Below are 10851 nucleotides of genomic sequence, written 5' to 3'. Positions count from 1 at the left end.
TCTTTGTTCATGATTATTATTATTATCCATAATTTTTCAGCCGGAGCGACCACGGGAGGGACCGAAAACTACCACGGAAAGCCATGATTAATATTGAATTGACGAAAGGGATTAGGCAAGGGTCGGCCGTGTTCCTGTTCCATAATAATCATAATCCCCGGAGTCATCTCGGTTGAATGGGCTCAGTAATAATAATAATTCGTACGGATCAACATCAACCGTGGTCTGTGATTTTCCCTGATCGCCTCGGCGTTTCCTACAGATTGCTAGAGGTCAATGTCATACGTAGATATTATTATTGACGCTGCTATGCGCAGTTTCGATATTAACGGAATTGGCATCTGTAACAGTGCAGTAGCAATTGAGACCAGTTTTTCTTCATCCCGTTTGCCCATACTCGAACCTAGATAGACCTTGCCTTCTTGGACCTCAACCCCAGAATGTCAACTGACCGTTGACGTCTTCGCACATCTCCTAAGACGTTTGCGCGAATTCTCAGACTTTTCTTGCCGGTGATCGTTGTTTTCGGGTGGGAAGCTAAAGAATTTTATTTTCAAGTTACGGCCCCACTACTTACGGCACGACGTTATACCGTTATACGTAGCCTGGAATTGGATAAGCACTAAGCTCGGCCTATGGTATACGGAGTTAGACTCTTGATCATTATTAGAGATCGTCGTTTTGCTGTCCTGACTCCAGAGTATATAACTACGGAGCAAAAAGGCCAGCAGTGATGATGTCGATGCAAGTCAAATTATCACTAGAACAAAACATTTCCCTGTTAATCGATCTTAATCGCCCAACTAGATCGAGACGCTAAATGGATGAATAATTCTCATTGGTTGTTTATTCGATACTTCAATCTCCTGCGGACAAGTCGGATGTAGATCTATTCAACTACGGCCGGATAGAATCCACTCATTACGCCATGTTCCCACAGCACGACTTCAAACAGGGCCAGGGCGAGAAATGGCGTCAAACCAAAAAGAGTCTTGCACTTTGTATTATGTATTATCATTCACTGCTCGAGGGATCGCTGAAGGCCCCTGTCATCCGATTACCCGTTATCTAACCGAGGCGCCTGTGGACGTGGATGAAGAAAGTTCAATCCGTACTCTCAGCTCAACTCCTACGTATTCTTGTTTATTATTACCCTGAAAGGGTTGCAGCACCTTTCACCAATCCATCAATCTTGCTACCTGGTGCGTTCATACTACGGTAGAAAAGAGTACAATCATGGACGAGGGATCTCCCGGATCTCCTACCCGGCCACGGGCGAGAGTAAGTATAACCAAAAGGGTTATCTACCGTAAAGATAACACAGGCCAGATACTGATAGTGTGTTGACAGTCTGAAGTGCCACGACGGCCAGATGATATGGGAGAGAGAGTTGCCTCACCTACCCGGAGCATCCCAGGCGGTGGTCGCTCAGAATTCGTCTCATCCACAGAACAGCCTGGATCATCAGGTGCAGACACCGGCGTCCGAAGACGAAGCACAGCAACATCCCGACGGGGGGGAGTACCCAGTCTCACCTCGCGCACCACACTTGCACAACGAACACAAGGACAATTCACACTAGCCGGACCGGACGAGACACCACAGCTGCGACTTGCTCACGAACCCTTTGTGCACCCTGGATATGCAGAACTCAATCCAGAGTACGAACAACCAGCCAACGCAAAGCCAGTATGGAGTTTGGCGAAACCGCTCCCACGAGTCGTGCGGCCAGGCATGGTTCCGACTAAAGAGGAACTGCTGCAATCACGAGCGAACGCCGAGCTACCCGCAGAAAACTCGCAAAACCTGGGGTTAGACGTCGATCCCAACGATCTCGAAGCAGGCCGTATCGAGAAGAGCGCCGATCCACGCAAGATCGCGGCGCAGGTGGAGGATGCGCGACTGCAGCGAGAAAACAATTTTGTCAATAAGATCCTGAACGGTGACACCACCTCCACCAGCCGGCGAATGTCGCGTACCTCGTCCTCTCGTATACGCCGTCCGTTGACCGTAGAACCCTCTGCGGGAGGACTGTCTCCGGTACAGGAAGATCGGAATTCGGCGCAGCCTGAAGCTACGGAGGAGCCGAATAATGATGAACGCCTGCCGCCGTTGCCTGAGGAGCCCGAGCATCACGTAGACGACGAACATGAACCTAAGGAAGAGGAGGAAGTGGAAGGCTTCCCCTCGCTTGATCACGCAGCTCTTCCGGACGATCTGCACCCGCTTGTCCAGGAGCTTGTCGAGGATGAGGTGCATAACAACCACACGACCTGGTCTGTTATTCGCACACACCACCGTGAGCCCCTGGCAGAGGCATTAGGGGTGTTCGTTCAGCTCGTCGTTGGATTCTCCGCTGACCTCTCTGTCACTCTGGCGGGCGCAGGAAATCCCAATACCACTGGCTGGGCCTGGGGATTCGCTACTATGATGGCTATCTATATTTCTGGTGGTATATCAGGTGCGCACCTCAACCCGACCATCACCATGATGCTGTGGTTCTACCGCGGATTCCCTAAGCGGATGATGCCAAGTTACTTCTTGGCCCAGTTTCTGGGCGCATTTATCGCTGCACTATGTGTGTATGGGTTGTATTACTATTCCATCCATCATTATCTCGCCACAAATGGGCCAATAGACATCGTAAACAGCTTTGTCACCAGTCAGCGTGAAGACTGGATTGGACCCGGAACTGCCTTCTTCAATGAGTTTGTAGGAACGCTCTGTCTAACTGTGACCGTTCTCGCACTGGGTGATGACCAGAACGCCCCGCCCGGCGCGGGTATGAACTCGCTCATCATTGGGTTTGTCGTTGCCTGTCTCAGTATGACATTCTCATACCAAACGGGCGCGGCGTTCAACCCAAGTCGAGACTTTGGCCCACGTCTAGCGCTGTTGGCATTGGGGTATGGAGGTGATCTATTCAGAAACCCATATTGGTTCTATGGGCCCTGGGCTGGTTCCTTGACGGCGTCCTTTATCGGTGCTTTCCTGTACGATTTCATGATTTTCACCGGAGGAGAGTCACCGGTGAATTATCCGTGGGAGAGGACGCAGAGAGCGATGCGGAAGAGCAAGGCAAAGTGGAAAAGGAGGTTGCATATGCATTTGGGGAAAAAGGACAAGGAGTATATTGGATAGATTCAAGTGTAATTGGCGCGTTTATAGATACCACTGGGTACGACCCTCCTGAAGTTACCAGATACTGTTGTGCAGCTAGTCTTTGAGTTGATTGCTGAATTACCTAGAATTGGTACCGCTCTTCCCTCTTAAGTAAAGACATCAGTAACTGAGGTCTGTAAGTGCTTTGATACTGGTAGTATAAAAGTAGATCTAAAGGTTGACATAGTCACCTGCGTTATAAGAGCATCACCGTTCGCCTTACTAAGAACCCTGGGCAAGGTGGCCGAGTGGTTATGGCGCTGGTTTTAGGTCATCTAAACCACCAGTTCGAAAGATCATGGGTTCGAATCCCATCCTTGTCATTACTTTTTTTGTCATTCTGCCTTGCTTGTCACGTGACTCAACTGTCACCGACCTCATGCTGCAGATTCCTCGGGCGATTAAATTCTTTTTTATTAATCTCTTACAGACAGAAGAATACTATAACTTATCTAGGATAAACTTATCTGCAGACTTCTAACTTCACTCGTGCCCTGAATAAAGACTTTGACATTCCCCAGGATCCAAACTAATGAACTTCGACTTCAATTAAATGCAATTAACAATACAGGGGACTATATCATCAATCAGCATTGATGCAATGCGAAAACTTGTTCTATTATCTTTCAAATCGGAACTCCGACGTAGCCCTTCTGATTTTGCATTGAGAGCACCTTCAGGAATTTACCTTCTGCCGGCTGGCTCCTGTGCCTATACAAGAGTCACGCGTCTAGCAGCACTACAAGACCCCTAAAGTAAGAAGACCGCCAGATGACATCCACGTCGCGAACCCGGAAGGGGGACAGGATGATAGTTCTTGGGAAAGCATACAGTGGATTACCAATAGGAACCAAATCATATTGAGTAGCATCTGCGAGCACCAGGCTCTTGAGCTAACGCTATACTACCCTCTATACTCACCGCCCACCTAATGCTCTTGGCCGAAAGTGTAGAGTAATATGCAATCGATGGATCTAGCTCGGCTGTTGCATTGACCCCTGCTATATGAATGCCTTTTCTTTTTCGTTCTAGATAGGAGGAGACGTCATAGGTTTATGGCGTATCAAATATCCAGATCTTCAAGCTCTCGCGACACCGAGATTATATTTTACCGGTAAATGATATTCTCTCGGCCAGGACCACAACCGACAGACTCAATCTTTACTCCCAGGTATTCTTCGATGTACTGGATGTAGGATTTAGCCTCAGCGGGCAGCTGGTCGTATGTCGTGAAGTCTGAGGTAATCTTGCGCCAGCCAGGCAACTCCTTGTAGATTGGCTCGATGTTATCGAGGTCCTCGGTGTTAGCGGGGAAAGATTCGGTGACCTCACCGTTCGGGAGTTTGTAGGCGGTAGCGACCTTGATTGTCTCTAGTTCGTCAAGGACGTCGAGCTTTGTAAAGTTCAAGCTTCATTTATGTGAGACAGCGCTGAAAAAAATGAAGGAATGGACGTTAACAAACCTTGTGTAGTGGTTAACCATGACAGAGTGCTTAAGCATGACCAAGTCCAACCATCCGCAACGGCGCTTTCGGCCAGTGGTCACTCCGAACTCTCTGCCCTTAACTTGAAGGTATTCGCCAATCTCCTGCGTACCATCAGTACCCCAAACAGAATTAATGATAGGCATCTAAGGCCGGGGAGCACTATACGTTGAGCTGCTCGGTGGGGAAAGGTCCGTTTCCAACACGCGTGAGGTAGGCCTTGGCGACACCGACGATTCTCTTAACGTTGAAAGGAGAAATGGCCAATCCGGTGAAGGCACCTCCCAGACAGGCGTTGGAGCTGGTCACATAAGGATAAGTACCGTAGTCGATATCCAGCATGACAGCGTTGGCACCCTCGATGAGGATGCGCTTGTTCTGTTGCGTCTGAGCATACATCCAAGACACAGCATCCACGACCATCGGCTGGAGTCGAGGGGCCAGTTCCTATTTAGGCGGTCAGCAGCATGTTACGTATATGATGTGATCTGAATCAGGTCATCGGATGGTACCTTCAACTGCGCCAGTTCGCCCTCCTCATCGTAAGGGTCCAAAGAAGAGCCATACTGCTGTCGGTAGCCAGCGACTAGCTGACGGAAACGAGTCTCGAACTCTGTCCATCTGTCGAGGCGGAGACCATCAACGCGCAGTCCTTTGCGGGAGGCTTTCGACGAGTAGGTCGGCCCGATACCCTTGTGTGTGGTTCCGACCTTGCCCTTGCCCAACGCAGTCTCGTTCAATTTGTCAACAAACTGGTGCAAATTGAGAACGAGGTGTGCGCGACTCGAGACGAAGAGGCGACCATCGCAATTGAGCCCCTTCTTCTCCAGAGCCTCAAGCTCATCGAAGAGGGCCGGGACGTGGACGACAACTCCGGATCCAATGAGGTTGATAGTCTTCGGGTTCACAAGTCCTGTACCATTTTAAGACGTCAACGGGGCATTTTCCCTGTATCTCGTATCATAGCACTGACCACTAGGGAGGAGATGGAAGTCATAAGTGACCCCGTTGACAACAATTGTGTGCCCCGCATTGTTACCGCCGGCGCTTCTGGCACACACATCGGCGGATTCAGTGAGGATATCGACAAGCTTTCCCTTGCCTTCATCTCCAAATTGTGCACCGAGCACAATGGTAATGTCGGCGGAGGACATGGCGACTGCGTTTGAGACGAGAGAGAGAGAGTCTAATCGCAGCGTCTACACGGGAGAACAGACAGGAAAGTGGGCTTTTTGGACGGACTCAATATCGGAGGGACAAGACGATGCAAACCTTGCAAAAGCTTTATGCCTGAGGCAGCAAGAGACACCAATGTCGATGATTATTCGCTGGAAAAGCGCTAGAATGACTGCCAGCCCCGCCTTCCCCTTGGCAAGAGGGGGACTATATTGCCAGTTACGACCGCCTTCATCACGTGCTATACCACCTTAAGGTCGAGGATATCCAGACAGTGCCAGGAAGGTTATTGATGCCAGCAATCTGGCACTCTTCCACCGCATCCAGCTGACCTCTTTTGTCTCTGTGCACTGACTGTGTTTCTCAGCGTCTTATGCCTCTTCCTTATGCTGCTTGGCTTGCAGTATATATACGGCGACTGTGTCGTGTTCTCGATGGTCCTTACATTTACCTGCATCCTTTAACCTATTCTCCCTCTACGTGCAGGCGTATTTGACGACGTTCCTTGCCTGATGGCCCTTATCGTGCTGTTTATCGCCACTTCCTCCGTCGAATCAGCCTAATGTGTGAATCTTGGGTTGCTCTGTTCAATACTTCAAGTAGGTCGGGTTCCGGTCATTCTATCGACTGCTCACAGCCATAGCATGAGTACTTCGGAGGGGTTGTTTTAGTCCGTCCTAGCTTAGATACCGGGAGAAGTTTACCATAATGCTCTGGGATTGCCATCTGCCTCTTACAGATATTTTAGACACAGCAAAAGCTGAACCGCATAGACAACAAAAACGCAAGGAATCAAGAAAGATACTATCCCTCTTATGAATCGCAGCAACATAAGAGGAACAGCGAGGAGTACGACTTCGATAAGGAAATGACATATTATAAAGCTGACAATAACATGGAGGAGAAGACATCTCGTAGGTCAAAGAACTAATAAAGATAGTAACACGTAGAATAGTAGAGCAGGGCAGAGCATACATACCTTGAAGACATATATATATATATACACACACATATAGAGCATATGATACAGTACTACGGCAAAAGTTTTCGACACTATAAAAAATTAACTACATAATATTTTTATTTTTAACAGCACCCACAATATAGATATACTTAAAATAAAATAAAGAAATAAATATTTATTATCTTAATGTTTATAAAAAAATATAATAAAAATTATTTATATAAGTTCTTATATATTTTTTATACTTTAAAATATACTACTTTTATATTAAATTTTATATTTTTTAAAACTTAAATAAATATTTTTTAAATAACTTTTATAAAAAAATTTATATATAAAAATTAAATATTTAGTCTTATTTTATAAATATAATTAATAAAATATTATATATTATATATAATTTTATTGAGAAAAACTTAATTAAAAAGGTTAAGTTTTCTATATTTTAGCTATTTTTACTACTTTTTTTATAAAAGTAGCTAATTTTAAATGAATTTTATTCAATAAATTTATATATAAAGCCTATTATATTATTAAATATATAGAAAATATAAGATAAAAGCTTTAATTTTTATATATAAAATTTTTTTTAAAAAAGTTTATATTTATATAATAGGTAAGGGCTAAAATATATATAATTATACCTTTTTTAAGGATAAACTTTAAACTTATATAATATAAGAACCTCTTAATTTAAAAAATTTAAAAAAATATATTATATACTTAGATCAATATATTTTAATATAATACTATTTTACAGGAGATTTTATTTAATTTGTTGTAGTTAGTAAGGTTTAAAAACATCGAGATTTTTGGTGGGGCGAAAAAAAGTGTCGAAAACTTTTGAACGCGACTGTACAACACCATAGTGGAAACCGATAACGCGGAGAGAAAAACCGCGATCCAAGCGCTCAATTCAAGCGCGACGATATCAACGCAGAACACATAGTAAATCAAGTAGGTAGTTAATTGTATCAATTAAGATTAAACCTAATAATAAACTCGAGTCCGCGCGATGCCGATATAATCGATTAAACGACTGTAGCGATCCTCAGCTAGAGGTAAATTATCAAAGGCGATCATGCCATTAATCCAAGCTACTTGAGGTACGCCGGTATACCGAAATACCGCGTAGACCAACGCGGTCATACGTCTGAAACTTCCATCGTAGCGAGTTGATTGTATAGGCTGGTGCTTGCACTTTAGTATGACTATGTTTAACAAATTCTTCTTGGCTTGAAGCGCTATGAAATGCGAGATAGGAGGTTTGAGATTGAGCAGATAATGGGTATTGGCGATCACGTAGGAAATTTCCGGTGAGTGTTGAAGATAATGAAAGGAAAAGATAACATTGGGGCAAGGAAGAAGTTTGAGACGAACGAATTTGGCGTAAAGTTCTGTAAAGGGAATGCGAAAAATCGGGGATACCGGTTGAGATAGAAATACCAGCGCCCGTAAGGATGGCGATGCGGGTAGTTTGAGAGATTCTAGTAGGGTCCGCGATAATATCGAGGGAAGAAGGGGGAGTAGAAGCATCCGGATCGTGGGTGATATAAGTTGTAGAAGGGTAGGAATGAGTGATAATTCTAGGTTAGCAATTGTTGTTTATAATCTTTCCGTGATGCCTCTTTTTGACATGTTTGGAGTCGAGACTGAAGCGATAGTCACGAAGGTAAGCGTGACTATTTAATACCTCCACGAAGTGCAGATGAAACGAGTTGCGCTAAGTAACCGCAAGGGAAAGGTGAGGGGATCGCCTGCCAGGTCCCTTGTTCGCCTGTCATATATGCATATAAGGCGGCGAGCTTAGCGGGCGCTGGTCGGTAAGTATTGAAGTAATACCTAATGTTGGGGGGCATACAGTAAGTCATACAATTGTCAGTGAACACTACCATGTCCCTGGGGGTATAAACCTGTCATTTCCAAGGAAATCACACGAGTTATAGCTGCATATCTCAGGAGTTGCATACACAAACGATATGGGGTACCTATATTGCGAAAACGAAGCAGAATTAAGATATTATTAGGTACATAAGGACTTCTAGGAGATAATCTAATCGCTATCCAAAATAACGACCTCTGCCTCTGCTTCACCAATACTTTCGACGCTCAGTTCATCACCCTTGTTCACTTTGCTGATGAACGCCCCATCGCCCTCGGACAGCACTTTGTTTTCTCGTCCATCCAATCTAACCTTAGCATTTCCGCCCTTGGTCATAGGTACGTGCACATATACATTCCGGTTGCTTGCAGTGGTAGTGGAATTCTCATGAGGTCCACCGACAGTCCACTTGAATCGCTGGCCGACAGGAATCAAACCAGCACCCATCACGAAGTCGGCATGGATTGGGATCGTCTCAGGAATAGTAGGGGTCGCAGCTTCTTCTTCAGCTCCAGAGGCATTCGGCCCAGCTGCCAGCGGAGACAGGATGGGAAGGAAGCCTTTTCGCTTCGCAGCTTCGTCAAATGTCTTAGTGTGATATTGCGGCTTCAGGCCACGCTTCCACGGGAGAGCCCAGATCTGAAGAAAGTGTACATGCTCGGTTAGGTGCTCGTTCATCTCGGAGTGAGCGATGCCTTGATACCTACGTTAGTATCACGCCGTGAGCAAGAGCAGCTTTGGGAGAACACATACCTGTTCCACCAGTGGTGAATTGCACGTCGCCTCTCTTCATCCGATAAAAGTCCTTCCCTTGTGCCCCCTCTGCGCCTTTCTTAACCATGCTGTCCCGATGCGTGAGTTCTCCCGACAGGATATAACTGAAGATTTCGGCATCGCGATGGGGGTGTGTCGGGAAACCTGTCCTGGGCGCCACTCGGTCTTCGTTCAGGACACGCAGGCTACCGAATCGTTCAAATCGAGGATCATAGTAGCTAGCGAAGCTGAATGTGTGGTATGAGTTCAACCAACCATGATCAGCATGGCCGCGCTCGCTGGACCGACGCGGGACAATGGTAGCGTGAGAAAGCTTTGGCATGATGTTCTTAATAGAGAAGGTAGCAGTAGAAGTCATGCAGTCCGAACAGGCGTTTTAAGGTCTGTGGGAAGTATGGTGTTCAATGCTGCGCGATATAACTGATGGACCTGTTTCGAGAACAGGATTGCGATTATGGCAACAATGGGCGCAGATAAAATGGCAAGAGCGCTCTTCATCTAATGCACACCTAATATACTGGGAGATTCTGGAAGAATTCAGTGTGCGGAAATTTGAATCGCGAGACTCGCTCAGCATATTGATCGGATTATAGACGCTTATCTAATGATTTATACGCTGAATCTGGTATGGCGAGGCGCCAAGACTGCCTTTGAAAAGTCTCTGTCAGCATAAGATAATCAATCCTACTTGTGGAAAGCGGCTATGTATGGTAGAGAGATCGAAACTTAATAATTTGCCACCATTGTTTGTAGTAATTGGTTTATCAGCATTATGGGAGTTTGTAATGTCCTAATAACAGTTCATTCATGACTGATAGTTAGTCGATATTACGGAAAGCTGTCTCATTGCTGCGAACGGACGGCGAGGATAGTTCCGAACGCTGCCTACTTAGTACTTAGATTAGATAAGTTACCGTAATAATAGCTATTTATTTAACCTGGCTCGACCCGCTTATGAAGATAGATACCCGAAACAACGAACCGTTGAAGGTAATTCTGTAATCTGTAATCATACCACGGATCAATTACTTATTGGTAGTACTTGGCGTCCAGAATGATATGCCCTTAAGCTCTACTGTAGACCTTGTGGCAACCCCAGCCACAGTTTCTTATACGTATCGCCTCTACACGGGAGCACAATTCTCCGCTCGTGCCATGCAGATGTTTCTCTTTTCATTTTACCGGACCCTTCTATTCTCAATCTCGCCGTGAGCAGCGCAACAGATAGTCGATAATAGGATCGAACTAGGACCTCGATAAACGGCTGCCATTTTCACGACCGTGGTGCTGCCATCTGGCCCTTGCTGAGCAATAATATTGATCGAAAATATCCCAAGCTGTCATAGGTAACCCTAGTCTCGTTCTTTTGCTTGTAGCGAGCCCGGTTTCCCGCGGTCATTCGCTGACTT

At 45.8% G+C, this 10851-nt stretch overlaps 3 protein-coding genes and 1 non-coding gene across 4 annotated transcripts; 2 read left to right on the top strand and 2 right to left on the bottom strand.

Moving 5' to 3' along the window:
* Positions 1-940: 940 nt before the first annotated feature.
* Positions 941-3296, top strand: C8Q69DRAFT_478583 (putative MIP transporter). The gene has a single exon (XM_028631390.1). The coding sequence runs from the start codon at positions 1378-1380 to the stop codon at positions 3139-3141; it is 1764 nt and encodes a 587-aa protein (XP_028481925.1). The 5' UTR covers positions 941-1377; the 3' UTR covers positions 3142-3296.
* Positions 3297-3396: 100 nt separating this feature from the next.
* C8Q69DRAFT_t132 lies at positions 3397-3485 on the top strand. The gene has a single exon. It is a non-coding gene; the product is annotated as a tRNA-Leu (tRNA).
* A 507-nt stretch (positions 3486-3992) lies between these two features.
* On the bottom strand, positions 3993-5987 carry C8Q69DRAFT_92504 (Adenylosuccinate synthetase). Its single transcript, XM_028634171.1, has 5 exons — positions 5620-5987; positions 5159-5559; positions 4815-5093; positions 4626-4750; positions 3993-4571 (listed from the first exon to the last, which is right to left on the bottom strand). The coding sequence occupies exons 1-5, from the start codon at positions 5798-5800 to the stop codon at positions 4271-4273; spliced, it is 1287 nt and encodes a 428-aa protein (XP_028481924.1). The 5' UTR covers positions 5801-5987; the 3' UTR covers positions 3993-4270.
* Positions 5988-8773: 2786 nt separating this feature from the next.
* On the bottom strand, positions 8774-10019 carry C8Q69DRAFT_478577 (putative pirin domain protein). The gene is made up of 2 exons (XM_028631389.1): positions 9422-10019; positions 8774-9363 (listed from the first exon to the last, which is right to left on the bottom strand). Exons 1-2 carry the CDS (start codon positions 9798-9800, stop codon positions 8840-8842), a joined length of 903 nt encoding a protein of 300 aa, XP_028481923.1. The 5' UTR covers positions 9801-10019; the 3' UTR covers positions 8774-8839.
* Positions 10020-10851: the final 832 nt, after the last annotated feature.

This window comes from Paecilomyces variotii, assembly GCF_004022145.1.
Source record: "Paecilomyces variotii strain CBS 101075 chromosome Unknown C8Q69scaffold_13, whole genome shotgun sequence".
NCBI classification, from domain to species: domain Eukaryota; kingdom Fungi; phylum Ascomycota; class Eurotiomycetes; order Eurotiales; family Thermoascaceae; genus Paecilomyces; species Paecilomyces variotii.
The sequence above is the reverse complement of the archived record's forward strand: the minus strand, read 5'-3'. Positions and strand labels throughout refer to the sequence as shown.